Below are 25,417 nucleotides of genomic sequence, written 5' to 3'. Positions count from 1 at the left end.
CTTTCTCTCTTTCTCTCTTTCTCTCTCTCTCTCTCTCTTTCTCTCTCTTTCTCTCTCTCTTTCTCTCTCTCTTTCTTTCTCTTTCTTTCTTTCTTTCTTTCTTTCTTTCTTTCTTTCTTTCTTTCTTTCTTTCTTTCTTTCTTTCTTTCTTTCTTTCTTTCTTTCTTCATTTTGAGAGAGAAAGTGCACGAGTCGAGGAGGACCAGAGAGAGACGGAGAGAGTCCCAAGCAGACTCCCCACTGTCCACACAGAACCTAATGCGGGGCTCAATCTCACAAACCATGAGCTAGATCATGACCTCAGCCAAAATCAAGAGTCAGAGGCTTAACTGACTGAGCCACCAGATTCCCCCCCTTTTACTCATTATCTTTTATGTCCCTCCCAGATAGCCAACTTTCCTAGTCAGAGCCTGGAAGCTAGAATTCAGGGACCATGTAGAAAAAGGGAAGAGAAAGAGTTAAGATTAGCTTTAAGCAAAATTTTGAAATAGAAGTTTGCCTTTGGAATTTATTGCCTAATGACTTTCGCTCTCATCACCCCAGATCTCAGGGTCCTTCTTGCTAGTTTGAGATTAGGCCCTAAACTAGACCTTCCTTTCAAGCTCTCCAAGTCTCTCCATCCTCATTCAAAACCCTTATTCCTTTATTCTGGAAGTTAGTCTTAACTGATACATTAGGACAAAGACCATTTGAATAAACACACTGATTTGTGAATGCTGGATATCACCTTCCTTGGGAGGGGAGAATTGCATTTTACAAGTGACAACAGATTTATAAGAAGGAACTTTTAATATTTCCTATTTTTGACATCATAATAAAGGAAGTGATGATACAAATATTACATCTTTTTCCCAGTCAGCTCCCCTAACATTTTCCATCTTCTCATAGTTTCCACTAGTTTTAGACCCATTAATCCTCGAAAGCCCCCATGATTTTTGTTATCACCCTCTCCCTTACCTGCCCTCCCAGTCTCCATGACAGTAACAACTGGGCAAAGGTGGGTGAGGGGTTGGGGGAGAGCTGCAGCCATTTATTGGGATCGCTTCAGTGTTGGAGACTAACTTTATATATATATATAAATATATATATTTATATATATATATAAATATATATATATTTTTTTTAGTGTTTATTTTTGATAGAGAGTGCAAGCAGGGGAGGGACAGAGAGAGGAGGGGACAGAGCATTGGAAGTGTGCTTTCAGCACAGAGCCCAATTGCAGGGCTTGAACTCATGAACTGTGAGATCATGACCTGAGCCAAAGTAAGATGCTTAACCAACTGAGCCACCTGGGTGCCCTTGGAGACTATGTTTATGGTGGGAGGGAGGGGTGCCTGGGGCCTCTTGGCACAAAGAGTGCAGCTGACCCTAGAGTCCATGAGGCATCCACCCAGAGTTGAGCTCATCAAAGGCACTTCCCGTGCTTGTGGCTCTTTACAGAGAAGTGTGTTCAGTCTCCAAGTCTCCGGCTCCCTGGTACTTGGAGCTGTTGGAGCTGTTGAGTTCATATCAAATGCAATTTCCAAGCCACTTCAACCAATTGATCGCTAGAAAGTGGCTGTTCGGAACCACTTTGGAATAAGATCTAGGAACAGGAAGCTCCATCTGGAATAGGCCTAGGAAAGGTTGCTCCATGGTTATCCATGCTATAGCCTCTTCCACAGATAGCTCCCTTAGGGATCTCTGTTCTCTCACATTCTTGAGTCAGCAGTAGCTCTTGGGGCAAATTTTTGGAAGCATGTGAATTTCCTAAGCTTCAGGATGAGATGAGTGTTTTCTTCCTGGATCCAGGATACTACCTAGAAACTCATGAGTCTCAGTCAGGTGTTCTCAGATTTTAATGTGCCTATGAATCACAATGAAGATTCTGATACAGCAAGTCTGGGGTGGAACCTGGGAGTCTGCATTTCTAATAAGCTTCCTGGTGAGGCCCGTGCTTCTGGCCCACTGACACTTGGCGTAACACAGACCTGGAGCTATACTATCTACTCCATGAAACACTAGCCACTTTGTGACTACCTGAACTTAAAGATAAGTTAATTAAAAATTAGGTAAAATTAAATGTAATTTAATTAATTTAAATGTAATTTAGATGCTCATTGCCCCTATGTGGCTAGTGGCTGCCATGTTGGAGTGCACAGATTAAAATATATCCATTGTCACAGAAAGTTCTATTGGAGAGCACTGGTCTAGAGGAAGCGTCAATTTACATCATTCATCCACTTGTTCACTGAGTGTGTGTACCATGTGCCAAGTAGGAAGGTTGGTGCTGGGCGTTAAGACATGGTTCCAGCCAGCAGAGAAAGTAAACGTAGCCATATGTTTACTTTGGTGAGGGATCCAGAGTTGAGCATTTCTGCTACACCTAGAGATTTGAGTTTTCTCGAAAAGAGAATGTTGCCATGCAGCTTGTTAGAAAAAGTGTCCCTTGGGCATTTCGTCGGTCTTCGAAACCAAGCTCCGGAGTTATAAAATTGAGGTACTTACGAGATTGGCTACTGACAATGCGTATTTCTCTTAACCGTTTTAGGGCCATAATCATCAGAAATGGAGAAATCATCCCCATGTCTTCAGAGTTTACCCCTGAGACTGAGCGCCAGCGACTCCAGTACCTGGTAAGAGTCACGTAGGTTTGGCGAAGCGCCGCGGCATCAGGGATGGTGTCGACGCTGTGGTGGGGGAACATGATGCTGTTGACATGGGAGCAGGCCCACGAGAGTTGGATGACATATGGTATTAACTCCCCCCACGCACCTTCCGATCACACATCCTGGCAACACGTGTGACGACACACTCCACCTCCGTGAATTTATTATTGTGGCTGTTTCTCTCCCATCTGTAGCCAATGGAAGACATGATGTGCTCTGTTTTGTTTAACGGTTTGGGATGTGCAATACGAAATGGGGTGTTGAATCACACAGATACCTTTCTTCCTTGGCCTGCTGCTCACTTTAACTCAAAATGGGGGCTCCGTGCTGGGGAGGAGGGCAGCCCCAGATCCTGCTGACACCCCACCACTTGACGCACGGTTAGGAAGTCTCAGAGGCCCTTTGGGAAAGCATGCAGGCGTCTGAAAGCCTGTTTCTATCCTGAAAATAAGCTCCCAGTTTAAATCTCCCTCTTCGGAGTGAAATTACGAGTGGGCTAGAGGAAGGTGTTTGGGTTTTTCAGATCTTGAGCATTTTTGCTTCACCTAGAGATTTGAGTTTTCTGGAAAAGAGAACAGACCTAATTCCCTGTCCTCAAGTTCCAGGGGGAGGGTGTTTGGCTTAGAATCTCACTTGAGCAACAGTGGCAATCACGCTAGGTTACTTTGGATATTTTTGGGGACTGAACAGCGTGACAAGTAGTTCTGTGGCTGAAGTATTGTCTTGCCAACTGGCTTTCTTTCTAGACAACATAGCTAGTGACCCTCTGCTCTTAGGAAACAAACTGACCCAGGCTACCCAAAAGGACTTTGCTCATGGCTCTGAATTTCAGCGTGTGTGGACAGTCAAGGTTTGATTACTTTGGTCGATTTAGAAAGTGGCTGCGCACTTTCCCCTCAATTCCCTTGTCTGTTTGGTTTGTTTTACTCAATAGCTAAGCTGTGTTGCTCTGGTATAGAATGACAGCAGGAATCCGGGCTCAATGTAAAAATATTTCTTCACTCTTTGACTGATTGTTGTTCTCTAGCTTTTCTGTTGTCTTTTTCAAGTGGATAAACTTGTAGCCACTCCTAGGAACCCGACTTGAGGGCTCTCATTTTTTTTTTTTTTTCTGGCACTCTAGGCAGGGGGAAGGGATCCCGTCCTGGCTCTGTTACTTGCTGGCTGGGTGTCTTTGTGCAGGCGTCTTAACCTTTCCAGACCTCAGTTTGTCACTTTACAGTGGGAAGCTAAACGAGCAGGTCACCAAGGCCCGCTCAGGCTGCAAGGGTCATCCTTCCGAGTAGAGTTCAAAACAGCTGGCCTCCTTGTCACCTGTCTGGCTTTTTCTAGTCCATCTTCTACAAAGCCACCCAAGTGATCTGATCATGGACTGTATCACTTCCCTGCCTTAAGTCCTTTGGCTCCTCATAGTGTGCACAATGCAGGTCACACGTGGTCGAGCCAGAATCATGGTCCCCGTCCACCTCTCCTGCATCGTTTCTCTGTTGCCTCTACCAACACCACCATGCATTTCAGGCTGCAAGCAGAGAGCTACCTTCCATATTTGGGACGCACCTCGATCTCCCCGACCTCTTTGCCTTTGAAAATATTCTCTGCCTGGGTGGCCCTTCCCCTGTCCTCTGTCAGGAAAACTGTTTCCCATCCTTTGAGACCCCAACATAAGTGTCATTTCCTCTAGGAGGTGTCCCCTAACTCTCCCGGGAGGGGGGTCAGTCCCCCGTGCTTGCAGAGCCGTGTAGAAGCCTCTAGCTCTCGGCGTATGGTATTGTATTGCTGGTCACGATCGCTCTCTCCCCTTCCAGACTGAGTTCTGAGGGCAGGCTCCTTAGTCGCTTCACGTTGCCAGTTCCCAGCACAGAGGAGATACTGATGCGGGATTTGTTGGCTCGATGAAAGAACCAGAATTTGTATTGACGTCTGGATCATTACCACACAGTACTCTCCCTTCCACCTTCCCTTGAAGCCTATCATAGCCCTTTGCTTGCCTGTGCCTCGGCTGCACCCTGCCTTCATCACCTCCTTACCATTTCCTGTTTTCCCACTAAAGGCAAAGAGAAGTAGCAGGTTAACTTTTTTTTATTTTGAAATCGTTTCACATTTTCATGTTACAAGAATGGCCCAGAAAGATCAAAACATTAATTTTTAAGGAGGGATGGGAAGGCTGACATGTGTCAGATTCCTAAATACTGGTGGTCTATTTTCCGATGTTCGGAATGAGACGTGTGTTGGCTTCTGATCTCAGCGTTGCCGTGTAACTGTGTCTGTGATTCCTATAGTCCCTGGCTTCATCACCAGTAACAGGCTTAGGAAGCCTCAGAAGGTGGGTGGAATGATTAAATGAAAACTGTATGCAGAATTCTTTTGTGGCACATAGTTCTCATTTGGTTTTTATTTGATGAATCAGTCTTCAAATCCTACTGGCCTGCAAACCACAGAGATTTATTTTCTTATTTTTAATTTGATAATCACTGCTAATGTTCCGAAGATTAACATGTATTTTTGTGTTACTCTTGAGCAATCAATGTGGATGCTCTTAGCCCATAGAACTGAGCCTAACAGCTGAATTTCCAAAAGGTGCAAACCATGTCTCCATTCTCTTTTGTTGTTGTTGTTCCCATTCTTTTTAATCCTTACTGCTAATACATATGCGTTTCTCTGGTTAATAACTGTTCTCCCCGGACAACAGGAGTGTAAATGACCAGAACGTGAAATATCCTGGTTGTCCAACTTCCTATACTGCCAGGAGTCTAAAAATGTACGCTTTGAAATGAATAAATCCAGTAGTAATAGTCACATGATCTGTGATGCAAATCTTTGTGGTAAAGCTTTGGAGAGAATTAAGGGATTTATAGTATAACATAACCTTGCGGTGAAGCCTTTGTGGTAAAGTATTTGAGGGAATTAGGAGGTAGATAGCATAAAACCTTAAAAATAATATCAATTAGGAGAGGAAAACACTGGTGTGATGACTTCTCTCAGCCCAGCCCAGGCGTGAGCTGTGTGATCCCACACCCCTCACGTGATGTCTCTGAATCTCTCCTACGTGAAATGTGTAGGACACCTCCCTTGAGATTTTTTTCTGTAGGTTCTGAAATCAGGATGAAAAGTGATCCCACAGCAATATAAAATACAGTGCATACCTTATAATTTTATGTGCATTTAATCCTACCAGTTCATTTTTTTTTTTGAACATCAGTTCCCTAGAACTAATTATGAAACACTTCAGTGCATTGGGGGTTGTGGTACCTTTTACGTGATCTAAACGAGTTAGAACATCACTGGAAAGTTAACAATGTATTCCTTACTCTGAGGTCAAATTAAAATTTCTTTTTATGATGTGTGAAGAAACATTTATGGCCGAATCATTAAAACTTCTAAGTTCCCAGAGACTTACTCGTCTGGAGCATGATCCAGTCCGAAGGCTATTTGACTTGTAGAAACAGTTCGTGATATTCTCAGAGGTGGGGGAGATGCAGAGCCCGTTGGACACACACCGTTTTGATCCACATCGAAGGGGGAGGTTCTTGGGATGCGCGGTCTGGACATTTGGGGTTAACCGAACTAGACGCAGATTATGACACTGGATGTGGCAGGCATGTTAATTTTGTTTGGTCTTGTATCCTGACCTTCGTGTGGCTCTTAGGTCATGTGAACTGTGTTCTGTAGACTCTTGGGCAGGGTGATTAATCAGGCTTGAGGGTTTGATGTGTTCACATGGAATGTGGCAGGTGTGTGATGAAGGGGTCAGGGGAACCGTCCCAGCAGCCAGGAAGTGCTGCTGGTCCTAGAGTCACCAGTAAGCCTTGCTCTTCTGTCGCTGTGCTTTTTTTTTTTCTTTTTCTTTTTACAGTTTCCAGGGTGATTGAAATAAAATAGTTAAGGAGGTCCACCAAGCTAGACAGAATGTTTGGATGGAGCTGGGACTCAGACGGGAGGGAAAGAAGTCTGGTTGTGGATGTGTCTCAGCAGAATTGACCTCCCTGATGCTGTGGCCTCCAGAAAACCGCCCCACCTCTGCTTCAGGTGACAGCAAGGGAGGAATCGCCCTCAGGGGAACCTCCACAGCCCTGAGGTGCGAGAGCGTTGTCTTCCCCTCAGTTCTGCCTAGATGTATTTATAAACTCTGATTTGATTACATTAAGATGTGCTGGTATTGTCAGGCCTTCAGCTTATGTCCTTGTGTCCTCGTGGATAATCCAAGTTTGCAGCTGTTTTTCATCAAGGGCAATGTACAGAAGAGATGAAAGTGGGTTTCAAACGCACAGCTGATACATACAAGTGCAGCATTATTGAAGGCGGTTTCTTGTGGTGTCCTTGGAACTACCCCCAGCCTTCTGTGCCGAGTCTGATTCTGTTTGTCCGCCGTGTCCCTGGTGTTGGCTTTGGAAAGGTTTCAAGGTCGACAGTGTTGTGCCACTTCACTTTTTGGGATTTCTCATGATCAAGAGTTATCTCCCAAAAAGTATATTACTTAAACGTGAACCTGCTTAAAAGCACGATACTTTAATTTGGGAGGGTCAAGTGTGCTAGTGAGTAAAATTGACTGACCCACCACTGCCACATCACATTTAACCTTGAGAGCAGGTTGTGAAGCCCAGAAAGCCTTTCTTTAGTCACAGGCAACTTCACCACCACTCTGCTTTGCTTGGTGATGGAGTCATGGAAAAATCCACTCTAATCCTACCTCTTTCCCCCACTTTAACCCTTTTTCACAAAACTGCCTGTGAGTTTGAGAACTTCTAATTTAAAAATGGCAGGCAAAAAAATGGTTGGCATTTTTCATATGCGCTATAGGTTCAACTGATCACACAGGTGTTACAGAGAAGCCAGGAGCTATTTTTCTTGGGGGGTGGGGATGGGGGAGAGAGAATCTCAAGCAGGCTCCATGCTTAGCACAGAGCCCGACACAGAGCTTGATCCCATGACCCTGGGACCAGGACCTGAGGCAAAATCAAGAGCCAGACATCCAACAACTGAGCCACCCAGGTGCCCCAGCCAGGAGATTTTGAGAGCACAAAACTGGCACTGCCCAGAGTGTTAGAGGCAGAGCTTATATTTGGCCGTCCTAGGAGCACTGCTTGGTGTCAGGGAAGACTCTAAAGACGTTAGCACTTAGAATTGAACCTCACCACTTCCAGAGCTTTATTTTGAAAATGAATATAAATGGATGTTTTGTTTATTCCAGGTTGGGAGGAGGAGTCAGAGGCTTGATGCTGAGGCATTTTGTACCTGCTCGGCAGAGCTAAGGAAGTGAATTCACACAGCTAAACAAATAACCACAAGAATGGATCCCTAACTACCTTTATTCTTAGAAAAACGCAGTCTTCTGCACAGTTGCTACACATATATAATCTTTAGATTCTCTAAAACCCCTTTTCCCTCCAACATTCTGAATAAAAAGTTGGGCACGTAAAGCCAGAGCCATCTGTCCATAAGGTCCCTTAAAAATTGGTCTTAGTGTAAAGAAGCAAGATAGTGTCATGCATCCATTAAAGATGTGAAAGTTAAATATGCTTTGAAAGAGGTAGATAGCATTCCCTGAGGTTTACCAGGGCAAAAGCTTAGCTGTCTATGAAAAGTTTTCTCTGCTCCCGTTGCTTGATCAGTGAAATGGGGTAATTACAGGACCCTCAAGGACCCCCAAGACTGGTTTGAGGACTGAAGAGTTAATATTCATAATGTGCTTACAACAGTGTTTAGATCAGAGACAAAATAAAATCTCTTAGTTTCAAATCTAACTATATATGAAGAACTTTTTTTATGGCCGCCCTGCCATTGGACTACTCCTGTGGCCTTTTATAAAATGTATAAATTCCATTTGCATATGCAAAGGAAGATACACAGGCACATCTTTTTTGCTGACATGAGTTGTTCTCTCTTCAAATGAATTCCTTTCCCAGACTTTTACTTGGGAAGAAAAAGCATTAAGCATATGAATATGGAAACCTTATATGTTTTATGTAAATGACTACTTTTTAGCCCTTATTCTATACATTAAACTGTTGTAGGGTTGACAAATCTAGGCACTTTTGTTTAATATATCCATTTGCATACAAGTTTCCATGTGGCTCCTTTATCGTAAGCTATATTTTAAAGTTATTTTAGGGGCATGCTTTTCTCTAGTTGATCGGTACAGTCCCATGTAGAAATTTAAATGTGAATCTTTCTTGACATCCATGTAAACCAGACAGAATCTTATCAATATTCAATTTTATAATAGCATATATACATAAGCTTGGTTCTTGTTACTCTGAGATTTTTAAGGATAAATTAAGACTGAGAGAATTCTTTATGAAAGACTCCGACACATACATATTTAGATCTCAGCCATTTAACATTTTCCTTTCATTTTTGTTTAACCCAAACCAAAATACTCTTTTCCTGCACTGCAAATTGGGTAGTCAGCCTTGGCTCTGGAAGAGCTATCTCGTTTGACCGTTAGTGCGACCATCAGTGGGCTTGGTTGATGTTACTAATTTCATTTCATTCGTGACCATAGACTTACTATCATGGTAAATCAACTTGAAATATAAAACCTCCAGTCCTCTGATCCGATGAGGTTTTTTTTCCCTCCTGAGGGCAAGGAAGAGGAGAGATTACTCAATTTTTTATTAAGATTTGTGTTAAACACTGAAAATCCTCATTTGATAACTTCCTTTCAAATATTGAGAAGTCTGAACTTTTTTTTCTGAAATTAAAAAAAAAAAGCTCAAAAAACAAAGTGGGGACAAGGTGCCTGGGTGGTTCTGTCTGTTGAGTGTCCAACTTTTGATTTTGGCTCAGGTCATGATCTCATGGTTCATGAGATCAAGCCCCAAGTTGGGCTCTGTGCTGGCAGCGTGGAGCCTCCTTGGGATTCTCTCTCTCCCTCTCTCTCTACCCCTTCCCAGTTCATGTGTATGCTCGCTTTGTCTCTTAAAGATAAACTTAAAAAAAAAAAAAGAGCTCATATAAAAGTTTCCTAGTAAGAGGACTTCACAAACGATTTCCTGTTGTGGAATCTGCCCTCGCATTTGACACATGAATGTTTTCACTTTCCATATTCTGCTGATGGGAGTAGAAGTTCGAACAACTACCTTGTAAAAGGGTTTGGCCCAGGGAAAAAGGGTTTGGCACAGCCGTTCCTCTCCTAGGTGTGCACCTAACCAGAGTGTGCACGGTAGCTCAGGATGTACTTGCCCAAACTGGAAACTGCCCAAATGTCCATGGAGAGTAGAACGGATAAGACGATTGTCAGTCATAGTCACAAGCTGGAATGCCATGCGGTACTGAGGATGAACACGTTTTAACTACATGCAACAACGTGGCTGAATCACACCAACTTAACACCCAGCACTGGGGACAGCTTATAGGATCCCATAGTAAGTATAGAAACAGGTGAAACCAACACACAGTTTGGGATAGTGCTTCCGCTGGGGAGAGCAGTGATCGAATGGGGTCCTGACCACGGGTGCTGACCATGTATTGTTTCTTGATCTAGATCCCAGTTACACAAGTGTGTCAAATTTGTGAAAATATGTTGACCCATACACATATGATACGGTAACTTTACTGTGTATTTAACTGTTATTATTGTTTGGGGGAGGGACCTTCTTTGGGGCTCTCCAGGAGCCCAAGGTGAAGAGGCTGGGCAAGTTCCCCAGAAAGGTACCCTTCTGCCACCTATCTGTTCTCTCCTGAGAGCAGTTCCAAAAGCCCTACTCACCATGCTGCTATGCACTCCCTTGCCTCTGCTCTTGCTGCTCTGGCCCCAGAGGCCTTGCCTGATCAGCCGTTCAGATGCTTTTCAGATTCTGTCCAACCCACCCAGTGAGTGCCCCGCTCTTTGTTCCTTAGCCCCTAGGGATATCTGTTTCCACCCATAAGCCTTCCTCAGTCTCCCCAACTAATGTATGAACTCTGAACAGATGGACTTCCTTTTTTGTTCTTTGAGTCCCAGCCCCTGATACCTGGCACATGGAGGAGCTCATGTGTTAGCTGCATGCATTCTTCTGGCTGGAAACTCCTGAACCTGGGACAATCCTCTCAGTAGCTGGCACGGCTCACTCACATTGTGGCCACAAGGTAGCAGAAGGAAATTTTATTATTAAAAGGAGTAACCAATTTGTGTTTCCCAGCAGCAGTTTTGTTTTTTTTTTTTTTTTTTTAACGCTTATTTATTTTTGAGACAGAGAGAGACAGAGCATGAACGGAGGAGGGTCAGAGAGAGAGGGAGACACAGAATCCGAAACAGGCCCCAGGCTCTGAGCTGTCAGCACAGAGCCCGACGCGGGGTTCGAACCCACGGACCGTGAGATCATGACCTGAGCCGAAGTCAGACGCTTAACCGACCAAGCCACCCAGGTGCCCCCCAGCAGACAGTTTTAAGTAATCTCAGGACCCACCGTCTCAGTGTCCACAGGAAGCATGGTGTTTGGCCTCCTCCCATTGCCATTATAGACATATCACTCTCTAGATCTGGGTTCCTACTTCCACTCCCTGTTTTTGCCCTGCCCTGCCAGGGTACTCAAAGCTCTCCCCAGCCCAGGAGGGTGGAGCTCAGATCCATGTGCTCCAGAGTGAGACAGGCCTGGGTTCAAGTTACTCACCCAACCTGCTTCCATGAGAGGCTTCTTAGAAGGTTCTAGACAACATCTCTTTTTCAAGCTTGTCCCCTCCTGTTATGGCTGAACTCAGAGATTCTCACTGGGATGGGGTGGTTGTGTTTCTTCACAGTAAGTGCTTACTTCCGTCCCCTTGCAGCTGGTTTCTTCCCAGGACTAGAGAGGAAAGCAGCCAGAAGACGACGTCTGATCCTCCTTCCCCATCTCTGACGTCCTGCCACTGCTTGGCACAGCAGGTTACTCCAGCATCGTTTTCCTAGATGAGCTGTCTCTTCTTTCCCTGGCCAAATGCAACCATGTCTGGAAGTTTATTCTCATTAGCTGTCCAGAGACTAAGTGGCAAGGACATGGCCTACCCTCTTTTTAACAAACCTGTACTCTGCACACTCCTTAAAAGACAACTGGCAACCTATCTTTGCTTGTGTTGGGGCAGCGGTTACCAAGCTTTCTTTCCAGGGGCCATTTGCATCACACGCGTGAACTCCAGTGTACCTCCACTCCCTTACCTCGGTGAGGAACATTCTATTGTGCTTCCTTGTAGGAAAGCCTCAAGTTTTAGGATAAAGATGGAGGCACAAAGAGTGGTCCATTTTTTTTACATGGAGCAGGCCAACACACTTTAAGTTGGATTTTAATATAGAATACATTTCTAGGTTTCTAGTCGGCATGCTTATTAAGTAGAGAAGAGACATGACATTATTTAGACATTCTTAGGAGTGTGAAATATCATGAGGTTTGAAATGGTATAATTTCACCCACACACATGTGGTTTTACAAGAAGATATCTATTGAATTATAAAAAGTTAACTAAATCCAAAATATAGTAATGTGTGTCCAAGATTGTTTTTTTTTAATTTTTTTTTTAATGTTTATTTATTTTTGAGACAGAGAGAGACAGAGCATGAACGGGGGAGGGCCAAAGAGAGGGAGACACAGAATGTGAAGCAGGCTCCAGGCTCTGAGCTGTCAGCACAGAGCCCGACGCGGGGCTCGAACTCACGGACCGTGAGATCATGACCTGAGCTGAAGTCGGACGCTTAACCGACTGAGCCACCCAGGCACCCCACAAGATTGTTTTTATGTGCTATGGACCTTAGTTTTAACTTTTTCAAAAGATTGAAAGCTGTATTGTATTATTTTGTGAAGTTTAATCACCAAGTGTAACTGAGTAAAGCAGGTCAGAATGTTCTGTATTCATTCTCCCAGCACATACTTACTTGGAGTCTTTACTGTGTTAGGTGCTATGCTTGGCTCTGGCATATAGCTAAGGTTTAAAAATAATGAACATATTCAAGTGTGGCGGGTATCACTTGCATCACCATGCAGATGTTCTAACATACATATGTCCAAATAGCAGCATCAGGAGAAAAAGCTAAACTATGTCCAGCATATTAGAAAAATAAGGGATGTTTAGGAAACGGTCTAGAATTTTTATTTTGTAGGGATCTTAATGTGTGCCTCCTCTCCTTCCTTGCATTTTTATCCCATTAAGGTCACATTTGTAACAAGTCAGCCTATGAAATGTGCCTTGGGAAGGGACAGTAGTCACGTATACCTATTTATGTATGAGTGGCCCGGATATGAGTAGTAGAGTAAAACTTGCCAAAATTGTCCATGAATTTTACAAGTTTGGACTCCAGAAATCATGGGGTTTTATTGCTGAGAGGAGCCTAACAAATTCTTACACTCACATTTTACAGTCTTTAAACTTTGGGTGTGTTGCTTACATTGAATTTAGCATAAAATCACTTTCGACACTCAAGGTTCCAGAACGCTGACGTGAGCACTGCTTCTGGCAGGGCAGACCAGCTCTAATGAAGTAACCCTAACCAGTCGTGTTACCTGAATGCTGCACAGCCTCTGAGAAGTTGTTTCTGAGTTGCCAAGTTGTGGCCCACTCTGCTTCTGAGAATAAAATGTCTCTGTGCTGGCCAACAGACACATGAAAAGATGCTCAGTATCACTGATCATCAGGGAAATGCAAATCAAAACCACAATGAGATACCACCTCACACCTGTCACAATGGCCAAAATCAACAACAGAAGGAACAAGTGTTGGTGAGGATGTGGAAAAAGAGGAGTACTCTTCCACTGTTGGTGCGAATGCAAACTGGTGCAGCCACTCTGGAAAACAGCATGGAGGCTCCTCAAAAAGTTGAAAATAGAACTCCCCTGTGATTCAGTAATCATACTACTGGGTATTTACCCAAACAATACAAGGACACTAATTCAGAGGAATATATATGCATTTCAATGTTTATGGTGGCATTATTTATAGTAGCCATATTATGGAAGCAACCCAAGTGTCCATCAATAGATGAATGAATAAAGATGTGATAAACACATGTACGTGCATGTGTGTGTGTACACACACACACACACACACACACACACACACACACACACACACAGAGGAATATTATCCAGCCATGAAAAAGAATGAAATCTTGCCATTTCCAATGACTTGGGTGGAGCTAGAGAGTATTATGCTAAGCAAAATAAGTCAGAGAAAGATAAATAACATGTGATTTCATTCATGTATAGAGTTTAAGAAGCAAAGGAGCATAGGAAAAAGAGGGGTGCCTAGGTAGCTCATTCGGTTAAGTGTCCGACTCTTGATTTTGGCTCAGGTCATGATCCCAGGGTCATGGGATTGAGCCCCACGTTGGGCTCCATGCTGAGCGTGGAGCCTGCTTAAGATTCTCTTTCTCTCCCTTCCTCCCTCCCTCCCTGCCCCTCCCCCCTCCCTGCCCCTCCCCCCTCCCTTGCTTGCACGCACTCTGTCTCACTAAAATAAAAATAAAAAGTGGGGGCACCTGGGTGAGTCAGTCTTTTAAGCATCCGACTCTTGATTTTGGCTCAGGTCATGATCTCACAGTTTGTGAGTTCAAGCCTCCACTGTCAGCATGGAGGCTATTTGGGATTCTCTCATCCCTCTCTCTGCCCCTTCCCCGCTCATGCTTTCTCTCTCTCAAAAAACAAGCAATCAAACAACAACAACAACAAAAAAACAGAGAAACCAAGAAACAAATCCTTAACTATAGAGAACAAACAGAGGGTCACCAGAGGGGAGGTGTGTAGGGGGATGGGTGAAGTAGGTGAAGGGAATTAAGAGTTCACTTACCAGGATGAGCACTAAGTAATGTATAGAATTGTTGAATCACTATATTGTACACCTGAAACTAATATAATACTGTATTTTAACTCTATTGGAATTAAAATAAAAACTTAAAAACTGTTCTCAAAAAAATTTTTTTAGTTTTTTCAAACAAAAGCAATACCCATTCAGTAGTAGAGATAATCACAAATAGAGGTAAGTCAAAAAGGAAACCATCAGATAACATTTTACAATATTTAGATGGCTGAGCGTATGTACTTCTATAAACATGTATACCTAGAAGACCATGTTACCGACTGAATGTTTGCACTGGTATCCTCCCCAACGCCCCCCCCCCCAAAAAAAACCCTTCTGTTGAAGCCCTACCCCCCATGTATGCCAAATTTGGAAATAGGACCTTTTTAGAAACAAGGTTAAATGAGGCCATAAGAGTGGGGCCTTCATCAGATAGGACTAATGTCTTGATAAGAATAGACCTCAGAGAGCTTGATTTCTCACCCCAAGAGACAGAGGAAAGCATGTATGAGGTGCAGTAAGAGGGGGCAGTCTGTAAGCCAGGCAGAGAATCTGCTGGCATCTTGATCTTGGACTTCCTGGCCTCCAGGACAGTGAGACCTAAGTGTTTGCTGTTCATACCCCTCCCCGTCTGTGGTATTTCCATATAACAGCCCACCTAAGATGAAATCTGAAAACTTCCACGATCATTGCAGAAAAAGACACACAAATGAGCAGAGAAGTAGGTTTTCCTCTGAAAACCAACAGGTATGTGTCCCACTGTATTTTAGCATCTCATTTTTCGTTAATTAACCACCTATTTGCTCTATTTGTTCTTAGTTTTTGAGTTGTTTTTTCTTCAACACCAGGACCTCCATCAGGTCTGACAAATAGGACAATAGTGAGTATTGAAAGTGCTGGTAAGAAGGGGGTCTACTATTAGGACATGGCAATTTTTAAAAGTAGTAAAAATATGTCATCGGTACACATGGAATACAGGTGAATTCTGTGGTGAGCAAAATCGTGACAGAAAATATCTTGCATCATACGAAATGTGCTGTGGCAGGTCGAGGAAGAAAAATGACCATAAAAGTAGAGAAATTTAAGGGTGTGACGTATCAGTGGAGGATGAATATTGCAGTATTTCTTCAGAGCTAAGGTGCTTTTGTTTTCACCCTTTGACATATCTGAAGTTGAGATATTTTACCACTGATTGTTGCTGTCAGCCAAGTGGCAGGCATGACACAGGTGTCCTCTCCTGGGCATGTGTAAACATCAAAAGAACAGCACCAAACTTGCAGGATGGGCGGCTGGCAGCTTAGAAGAAAACCCTGAAGGCAAAAATGAAGCACTCTTAAAGCCTTTGTGGATTTGCAGAGGGGCTTGGAGGTGTGAATCTGACTTGTTCAGCCACATTCCAGAAGTGGGAGTCAGAAGTTAGCTGGCTCTGGATAATTGCAGAGCTGACTTAAGAACTTTGCACCCCTGGTTCTGAGGCTCCTAGTTCTAGGGTGAATTATTTAAGAAATGTTGCATCGCCAACGGTCCCATGGAACACAGGCCACTATTGCGTGGGAAATCGTGACCGTTAATGATTCAGAGTTGAAAACTGATGAGCAGTGGAATTCTCAATGTGAAGACGTTTTGGAAAACCTTATCCAATATACTTCACCTATGTAATCTTCTTAAATATACCCCAGAGGGATATGTAAAAATTTGTCTAAATCCAAAGGAGCCCTTTCAAAAAGAATAAAATAAAAATTCAAAGTGGTAAGAAAGTATTGCACTTAGTTTCGTTGGCAGCTTCCCCTCGTTTCTTAGAGGTAATAAAATAATAACTCATTTGAAAAGAGCATCTTAGAACTGATGAAACACCATAGCCTATTGCTATAATGGGGAGAAAGCAAGCAGTTTGAGACCCTGAAAGCCCCTGCAAGTGAAGGGGATACAAATGTCACAGGAACATGGGCTTTAAGGGCCACTTAGAGCCTGCTCATCTTCAGAGGGAGAGGTGAGGTGACCCCTGCAGAGAGTGAGCTGCTCAGGAGATCCTGGCTACTTTGCAGATCTTCCCTCACAACTGTCCAGACAAACGTGTACTAGCAAAAAGGGTATGAGGGTACCCAGGGAAAGCACCATCAGAGGGCCACTCACTCTCCTGGAAACGCGGCCAGGTGCCTGGAACACTGCACATTGATCTCTGAGGCACTTGGGTCTGTGAAGAAATGGACTTAGAAATATGGCCTTTGGATCCTAACCTGTTTGTTAATGAAATGTATGTGGGGCATTTACCGATATTTCTTCACACACATTCGTTTGTATGTACCTATATGCCTTGTATCTAGATCTGTGTGTATATGACACAACTTACATGAGCTCATACACCTACACGCACACGCACTCACATACGTTGTTTGATAACCTGTGTTTTTACGTCTGTCTGTCCTTTCTTTCCATGTCATTACATATTTGCTGTAGTATCATTGTAAATGACACCATAGAATTCCTTTGTATAGATTTTTGTACTAATTTATTTAGTCCCTCATATTATTAAAGGATTTCTTTTAGCTTCTTCAGGAGCATTCTTGTGGCCAAATTGGGTGCAGATCTGTAATTTTTTGTTAACTGGATCCTCACAGGTACCTATTGACCATTTAGACTTTGCATGGTCCAGGGCCCTTGGTCCTTTTGCCCACTTTTTTTTTTTTATTTTTTTGTAAATGTATGCAGGTTCAAGGGTTGGGATGGGTGTTTGTGGCCATGTTATTAGGCTTTGGCTCTGAGACCACCCAGCCCTGGATGATGACCTTGGGCTAGGTGTCTTAAGTTCTTTGGGCCTTAGTCTCCTCATTTGTAAATTGACTCTATGACATGTGCTTTGTAGGATTGTTGAGGTTGTGACAAGCATATCAAGTGCCTGGTACATGGTAATCCCTAACTCAGGTTGCCAGCCAGGCTAGGCCAGCTTGGGGAGTGGGGTATAGAGTCCCAAAGCTCTAGGAGATGATAACGGGTACATAGTAGGTGTTGCTATTCACGGACTAATTATATGCCTCTGCTCCTTCGGTCAGTACAGCTGGCTTCCTGGGTGTGTGACTCCTGCGGCTGCACAGGGCTCTGTACGTGGTTATTCTTAGTTTTGAACACAGTCTCCATATTTTCATTTTGCACCGGACCCTACAGATTGTGTATCCAGTTCCACCTTGTAAGGTTGTTGGCAGTGTGATGCGAGAGGTCACAAAGCACATTCCGTAGTGCCAAGGATGTAATAGATATCAGTAGTCATTAGATGGATATAATAATTTTTTATGAGCCGAGACAACTACGATAAGTGCATTCATTTAATTATTAAAAGTGTGAGGTAAATACATAATTAATCTGAGATTGAGAAACTGAAGCTCCAGAAGCTAAATCACCAACTAAAATTACACAGCTTATACACGCAGAACTTGGATTCAAACCCAAGTTCACCTCACCCAAAGCCCACACCACTGACCTTCCCTATTAAGTACTCCCTTCCTTCCTTCCCAGGGAACCTCTCTGTAAAGGTCAGTGTTTAAGCATCCTTGATACTCATCAGCAGCCCAACCCTCATCCCTAGCAGAGGTTTCAGAGCCCCTCAGAATGTTCCAGAATTCCTGTCAGACCTGGGAAATTTGGGGGCTACAGAAGACAGTAAAGACAGTTCACCTTCTCAGTACTGCCCTGCCGTGTCTCCAAGCCTGCTCAGAGTTCTATTATCTGGCCGAATCTAGCCAACCCAGTGACAGTTCAGCTTGTGTCCTTTGACTCCTGATATACTTAGCTTAGGATGACCGATGTCCAACTAAACCTCCAAACTACCATGAGAATCAGCAGGAGATCTGCTGGTGTCAGATCTTGGGAAAGAGGCTGTGGGAGATGCCTGTTTCCAGGAGACTGAGGACATGGCCATCTGTCCTGTGGCAGGGATCCCTTGCTTTTCTACAGTGCCAGGTCATGATTTGCTCTGCCTACTCTTCCCTGCCAAAAATTTTTTAAAAATTAAGAAAATAATGAAGGGAGGGAGAAAAAGGATCCATTCCAGCACACTGCTAGTAAGTGGCCGTACAGCTTGGTACAAGGAAGCTTCCGTGCAAGTTTGCTTTTAGTGTGTGTGGCCTTCGAGCGGGGAAATTAATACTTGAGCATTTCATCTCTTGGATAGCGGATTTGAATTTTGAATGTGACAATGAGACTGTTTGTTGTTTCAAAGCAATTCCCTAAGTGGCTGTTTGCTCAAGACTTTTGTAGTGTGAACAGAGATTTGGGGGAGGGGAGGAAGCCATCTGCTCTGGAATAGTCTTCCAATTACATGATCAAATTACTGCAGAGCAAAATGGAGGGAGTCCAACAGAAAGTTCCTGTCTGGTGTATCCAGCCCCTACCTGCTCTCTTGGGCCATTGTGTCAATGTGGAGATTCACATGTAGGTTTCAAAGGCAAGGCCATGATCGCCAAGAGTGTGAGCAGGAGAGGAGCAGAGAAAGCCAAGCAGAGTGGGGGAGAGCTTTCACGTTGCATCAACATGCTGTTCAGGAAAGTGAAAAGATCTTGGATTTGAATTAAATGAACTTTTGGAGAAACTCCGTTTCTTTTCCTCTTGACTTTAACAATCCATGTCTCTGATTACAATTAATTTATCATGTCAAATGAAAAAGTTATATCCCTTTATAAGTTCAGTTAGTGATTTTTTATTCGCTGATATTCTTGTAGAATAGAAATGTTTATTCTATTTGTTGAATACACCTATTTTTTCCTCTTAAAATAGAACAGTTTTCTGGTTTTTGAAATATGTCTTGATTTACAAAACATTATTGAGTCTTATTTTTTCTCCTAAATATGTGAGTATTTTTTCTTTTTATTTCTTTTGCTATTAGGCATTCATGCAGCCTCACTTGCTGGGAAACGAATTCACACATTTGGAGTTTCCAAGGAGAGTACAGAGAAAGGAACTTGGAAAGAAGATGCTCTACAGGGACTTTAATATGACAGGCTGGTAAGAATATGCCTCCCTCTGCCTCAGCACTGCCACAGTATGTGTGAAGGAATCATCACCGTCATAAAAAGCCACTCATGCAGTTTGGATCAGGTAGTGCGGCCAGAGACCTGGGTTGGTGGCAAAGGACTGGGAACATTGCTTCTGCTCTTTTCGCCTGGGCGCCAGTTCTTAAATCACGGTGTTGGTCTGCCTCTGTACTTCCCTGACGTCCTCCCTGGGGACACTAGACCCCACGAAGCTGACATAATTCCTCACTTCACATGCACAAGCGTTTTTGAGGCTTTAAAACACATTTAAGTTGGTTTTTTTTAGGTCAGGGGCTCGAAGGAACAGGCTAACAGTTAATTGAGCCAAACTGGCCTGGATTTGAATCTGAACTCTGAGCTTTCTAAAGAGGCAAAGTTAGGTAAAGTACTTAACCCCTATGAGCCTAACTTTCTATGGATAAAGTGAAAAAAATAGGCTCTTTGAAGGGGTTGCTGTAAGGACTAGAGGTAATGAGCCATCTTCATTATTTTTTCACATTTACATTGCGATAAGAATCTTGGCAAGGGGCGTCTTCCTCCCACAACACACCTATGTCAGCACCAAGATCACTTCTGTGGTGGATCAGTGGCTAACAGTGACTAAGACCTCACCTGTTTCTTCCATATGAAAGACAGATGGGATATAAAGTATGTATACACCATAGGATTGACATGAGGACTAAATAAGAGAGCACAGGGCCTGGCACATAGTAGTGGGGGTGAAGATTTGCTGTTAGCCCTGAGGTACTGGCCAGGGAGCCTCCTGCCAGCCTGGAGGAGAGCAGGAGGGTGAGACAGTGGACTCTTTGCTTGCCAACATAGGCATAGAAGTGGATGCCATTATCTCTTCTCACATTGACCAAAATAGCTGTCACACGTGATTACAGCCCAAAGTCTCATGGTAGTGACTTCTAGGCTAGAAATCTAATAGAATACACACTGTGTTAAGGGAACAGTTGAGCTACCTAGGGAAAATAAGGGGCTGATCTAAGGCACTTCAATTTATCCCCTATCATCTAAAAGAGAAGATTTTCCCTACTATCCACTCTTCTTATAAAGCAGGGTCAGCAAACTATGACCCAGAAGCCAGATTCCACCCACACACCTTTCTGTAAATATTTTTTTTTTTGTTTTGAGTACAGCCACATTCGTTTGTATACATTTGATCTTTGGCTACCTTCACTCTACAACAAGGTGGTTGAGTAGCTGGAACAGAGACTGTATGACCCATAAAGCTTAAACTATTTACTCCTGTTCTAAAACATGAACGGACTTGGCAGAAAGGGTTCACCCTATTTGCAGCTCTGAGGTTCTGGAGTTTTGGTGCCCTAGAATCCTTACCCTACCCCAACTGGGTTTTCTTTACAAGTTCATTTTTATCCGATCAGCAAAATCAGCACTCCTCACAGAGCAGTTGAAGGTGAGGGCTACCATAGTTTAGAAAAGCACGGTCGGGTTTGGTCTAAGTTTTGCAGGATTTAGAACGATGGAGGGAACGGTGTCCCAGGTCAGAAATCCCCATGATTGCAAATGCATAAACAAAAAGAGTGGACCTGAGAGACAGTAAGGAACATGGCCAAAAATAAAGAGACGGTCTATGGGAAATCAGACCGAGTCAGTATCAAGGGGACATAATCAAGGATGCGGGAAGCCACGCAGAGACATACATTTACTGTGGGAGGCTGTGGGTTGTGCTGCTTTGTCTCTGAGAAGGAGAACGAATGAGGAAAGCATGGTTTTGGGATGGCAGTCCTAAGGAGTTTGAAGGAAACTGGCAAGAGAAAGCAAGTTTAGGTACCCAGGAAAAAAAAAAAAAAAAAAAGCATAGAAATATGTATGTGAGGTCTCAAGGGTCAAATGGAGGGATGGAAGCAGAAAACAGAGAAGGAAGGAAATGAACAACAAACTAGATGATTTGGGCCAAGAGATAACTGTAAGGGGTAAGTCATTAATCATTCCAGCTACCTGTTTATGTCCTTTCGACTAGTCTGCAATTCTCCAGGAGGGGGCAGTGCCTCGCCTGGTGCCTGACACCCAGTGATTAGCCAGTGGGTATTTATTGGATTTCAGGAAAGGGTGTGACTGACGGCAGTTGAGGACCAGGTAGTTATGGATGGCAGGTGGGAAGGGTGGGAATAAGGAGCTTGTTTGTATCTGAGATACGTTAAGCTTGAGGCAAGGCTGTTTGTGTGTTCTTTCTATGCCAGAAAGGCAAATAAGATCTAAGCAGTCAAAACACACTTGGAAAACAAGTGGCTAAAGACTACCCCCATTTTATAATTTTTAAAATGTGGATACGTTCAGGGACTAGATTAAATCCAACTTCATACACCCACACTCAGTCTCTTGCTTTCTCTGTACACACACACACACACACACACACACACACACACACACACGGTATTAATTAGCATGATCCTAAGAAAATAAGTGGTCCATAAACAGGCTGTATTTAATGTATGGAACTTCACAGAAGGTACCAAATAATTGAGGAGCCAAGACTGAGAATGGCTTCAGTCAGACATGATTTGCTGATTTGTTTCAGCACGGTTCCCTGTGTGGCTATTGGCTGCAGCTTTGCCTGTGAGCAGAGATTGATGTACACCTTTGTGTATTTTCTACCTGTTCTTTTGACTTGAAATTGGTGCTTCAGGAAAAGGAGAGTTCTTTATATCTTTGTTGGAGTAAGTGGGGGAGTTAGAGACCCAGTTAGACCACTGCCTGTATAAACTTTAATGAATTTAAACTTGAATGAATTCCTTTTTTAAATGTTGTAACCTCTCGTGAGAAACCTCGTATCTAGCAGTTATTGTTTAGGACTTGAAAAAAACCATGGGATCACCTTTTGCTGCCTTTCCGAATTGTCTCTAGAAAGAGAAGACCTGGCAAATTAATTCTGTAGAAGGGGAGATGAAGGCCTGTGGCTCTTTTCCCACAGATGCCTTCAGTGACTACCAAGTTGTTGGAATTGGTTGAAGGTGGTCTGGTAAGTGTTTGGAATGTGTCATGCTCAAGGAGACAGGTCCTTACCATGTCCCTTTATGTTTCTTGGATTCAGAGTTAGCCCTGGCCTGTGAACCTGTTCTTCTGGAACGCTTCTATGAATGATGAGTTCACTTAAGTCAAAGCCCTTTAATTCTTATAGCAAATACCTAGTTGTGGTGGAAATGGGCCCTGCATGCCCCCACTCAGCACGATGGCAGTGGGCCTACCTGACAGTGACTGGAAGAGCTAAGGGCCGGGCGTTGTGATGAGAGCTTGACTTGATGCCTTCTATTTCACAGTCCCATGAACTGTGATGAGGAAACTGATGAGGAAACTGAGGCACAGAGGCCGAGTTTCAAGGTTACATAATAGTAAGTGGGAGCACCTAGGACGTGAACCCAGACAGCATCACTGCAGGGCACACGCTATTTACCATGCCAGCTGCCCGACGCTGAAGGACTCCTCTTCCTTGTTCCTATTTTGTGGTTGAGCAGATTGAGACAGAGAGGAATTAGGTGGTTTGCTCAGCTTCTACGGACACAGAAGTGTCAGAGTAAGGCCTAGATCCCAGGTTTCTGAGGCCCAGAGCTCTTTGTGATACAATGCAACGGTCCATTTTTCTTCAGGGTAAGATTAGACATAATTACTCAGTTTTGAGCCGTGACGTGAAGTGAAGCAGGGGAGCAGGGGGGTCCTGTCCACCAGGATCAGTGTCTCCGTGACAGTCCTCTAAACAAGAGGACGGGGTGAAGCATTTCAGGACCGGCTGAGGTACTAACTTTTCTGGTTCCCAGTCTGACCTGCTAGACTGCCGGCCAAATTAAACTGGGCTGCTTCACACTCATCACTAAGAGTCTGTGTGTGATTTGGGGGTGCGGATGGTGGGAGGATCCTCAGAGAACCAGGTCTCCTGTGCTGAGGAAAATTGTTTGCTCTCGTCTTAGAGCAGCCTCATGCCAGCCCTCCGCCATGAGTCTGCAGCGGGGAGGAAGGTGTGGGAGAGGATGTCTGCTCTGGGGGGGCGGGGGAGCCTTGTCTCATCATCAGGGATGAGTTTGTGGCCTCCTGACAGGGAGCCTTTCTCTCCCACCCTCGTGCTTTCTCAGAGACTGTGGAGCAGCTTGGCAGGCCCAGATTGTATAGAGGACAAAAGGTTATTGTCACCAGGACCTTCATAATGAAACCGGTCTCTTCCCTGGCTCCCCCACTGCCCCTTCCCCCGCCTCAGAGATCGCTTGCCCAGTAGTTGGATTTACAAAGGCATTTTCTTCACAGCACCCCCAGCGCCGAGTCGGTCCCTGACGCGGCCCAGCCCTCACCTTCTGTGCCTGGTGTCATTGGTCTTGGTGCCAGGATCCCGGCCTTGCCCCAGTACAGGCCAGCGCCCCTCCTCCCCAGCCCTTTGTGTCGAGCTGCTGTTGCATGATGCACATAGCTGGCAGTGTGAGCTCTGTGTTTCAACCCGCAGCCCTCTGAGCCATCTCAGGCTGTAATTTGCTGGCAAGTGTCTGTGTTACCAAGTTGAAACAACGGTTTCTCACAGCTGCCTTTGTGGCACCGGGTCCCTGCTCCTGGGCCTGCTGGTGATTTAGCTTTCTCAGTGGGATGGGTGTTCATCGTGCGCTGTGTCCGGGCACACGGGGGAACGAGCAAGCCAGGGGCCCAGGAGGACATCCATGTGGAAGGGGGTTTGTAGCTCTACCCGTGGAGTCCAGCCAGGCCCTCCAGCAGCTGTTCCTGGCCTGATGGGATTTGTAGAGAGAGCAAGGGCTAAAGAGGAAGAGAAGTCCATCGTGTGAATGCGAGATTGCTTCCAGATGGTTCTAGTTATGAGTAAAGTATACCAGAATTCTTTCCTTAAGCAAAGCCTTTCCAACATTTATGATGGTCTTATTTCCGAGGAAGGCTGGACCCGTAACTTGAGATGGCCTGGCTTAGTACAGAGTTTATGGCTTTGGGAGATAGGCTCCATGGTCTCTGGAGCTCGCTCTGCCAAGACTCTGGAGCCTTGGGCAAATCTTGGACCTGGGTCTCTCATTTGTAAAATGCTTCCTTTGCCCCTTGCTGCCAACCTCTGTGTCTGGCGGGGAATGGACTTTGCTCTGCTTTTCAGAGTTTCTGGAAAAGACCAGTTCCATTAGAAATATTCCAGCGATGGCAACCTTTCATTTTAACCTTTATTTATTTTTGAGACAGAGCATGAACGGGGGAGGGGCAGAGAGAGAGGGAGACACAGAATTGGAAGCAGGCTCCAGGCTCTGAGCCATCAGCCCAGAGCCGGACGCAGGGCTCAAACTCACGCACCGCGAGATCGTGACCTGAGCTGAAGTCGGACGCTTAACCGACTGAGCCACCCAGGCGCCCCGCAACCTTTCATTTTAATCTCTAGCAGCCCTTAACTCTTTATGATTCTAACTTGATGACACATCAGGGTCATTTTCCTCCGCTGAATTTCCTTTACAATCCGGGATTTTTCCACTGGGGGCAGAGTGGGGTCAGCCACCATTTTCTCCTTTTAGTACTCATTGCTTTTATTAAGGCAAAGGAAATATTTTTCTATTCTGAGTGCTCTCTAGCACAGTAGCCACTAGCTACATGTGGCCATTTAAATTTATATTAGTTAAAATTAAATAAGATGAAAATTTTCTTTCCCAGGTCGTACTAGCCACATGTCAATTGCTCAGTAGCCGGATGTGGCTAGTGGCTCCTGAACTGAACAGTGCACAGATACGGAACATGGCCATCACCACAAAAAGTTGTACTGGATGACCCTGCAGTCTGGGTAACGTAAGAGCATGGGTCTAGCTGAGGTGGAGAACATACAAGGAGTGGTAACTGAACATCCCAATGGCAGAGAGTTTAAAAAAAAAAAAAAAAAAAGACAGCTGAGCACAGACAGGGTAAGCAAGTGAAATGGCATGGCCACATTCTATGGCTTCTGGACTCACTCCTGTTAGCCTCTGAGTTGGCTGCGGTATGGGCGTCATTCCACTTTGTAGATGTTCAGAGGCATCAGTCACT

General features: G+C 44.3%; 1 protein-coding gene across 1 annotated transcript in view; it reads left to right on the top strand.

Annotated features, from left to right (window-relative positions):
• The window catches only part of PPM1H (protein phosphatase, Mg2+/Mn2+ dependent 1H), a 260,854-nt gene that overhangs the window by 172,050 nt on the left and 63,387 nt on the right, over positions 1–25,417 (top strand). Inside the window, exons 5-6 of the mRNA XM_042947048.1 lie at positions 2,531–2,615; positions 19,264–19,382. Of these exons, the coding sequence (XP_042802982.1) occupies positions 2,531–2,615; positions 19,264–19,382 (204 nt within the window). The remainder of the gene's footprint in view (positions 1–2,530; positions 2,616–19,263; positions 19,383–25,417) is intronic.

This window comes from Panthera leo, chromosome B4 (genome assembly GCF_018350215.1).
Source record: "Panthera leo isolate Ple1 chromosome B4, P.leo_Ple1_pat1.1, whole genome shotgun sequence".
Classification (NCBI taxonomy): Eukaryota; Metazoa; Chordata; class Mammalia; order Carnivora; family Felidae; genus Panthera; species Panthera leo.
This window is presented reverse-complemented; position numbering and strand designations above follow the sequence as displayed.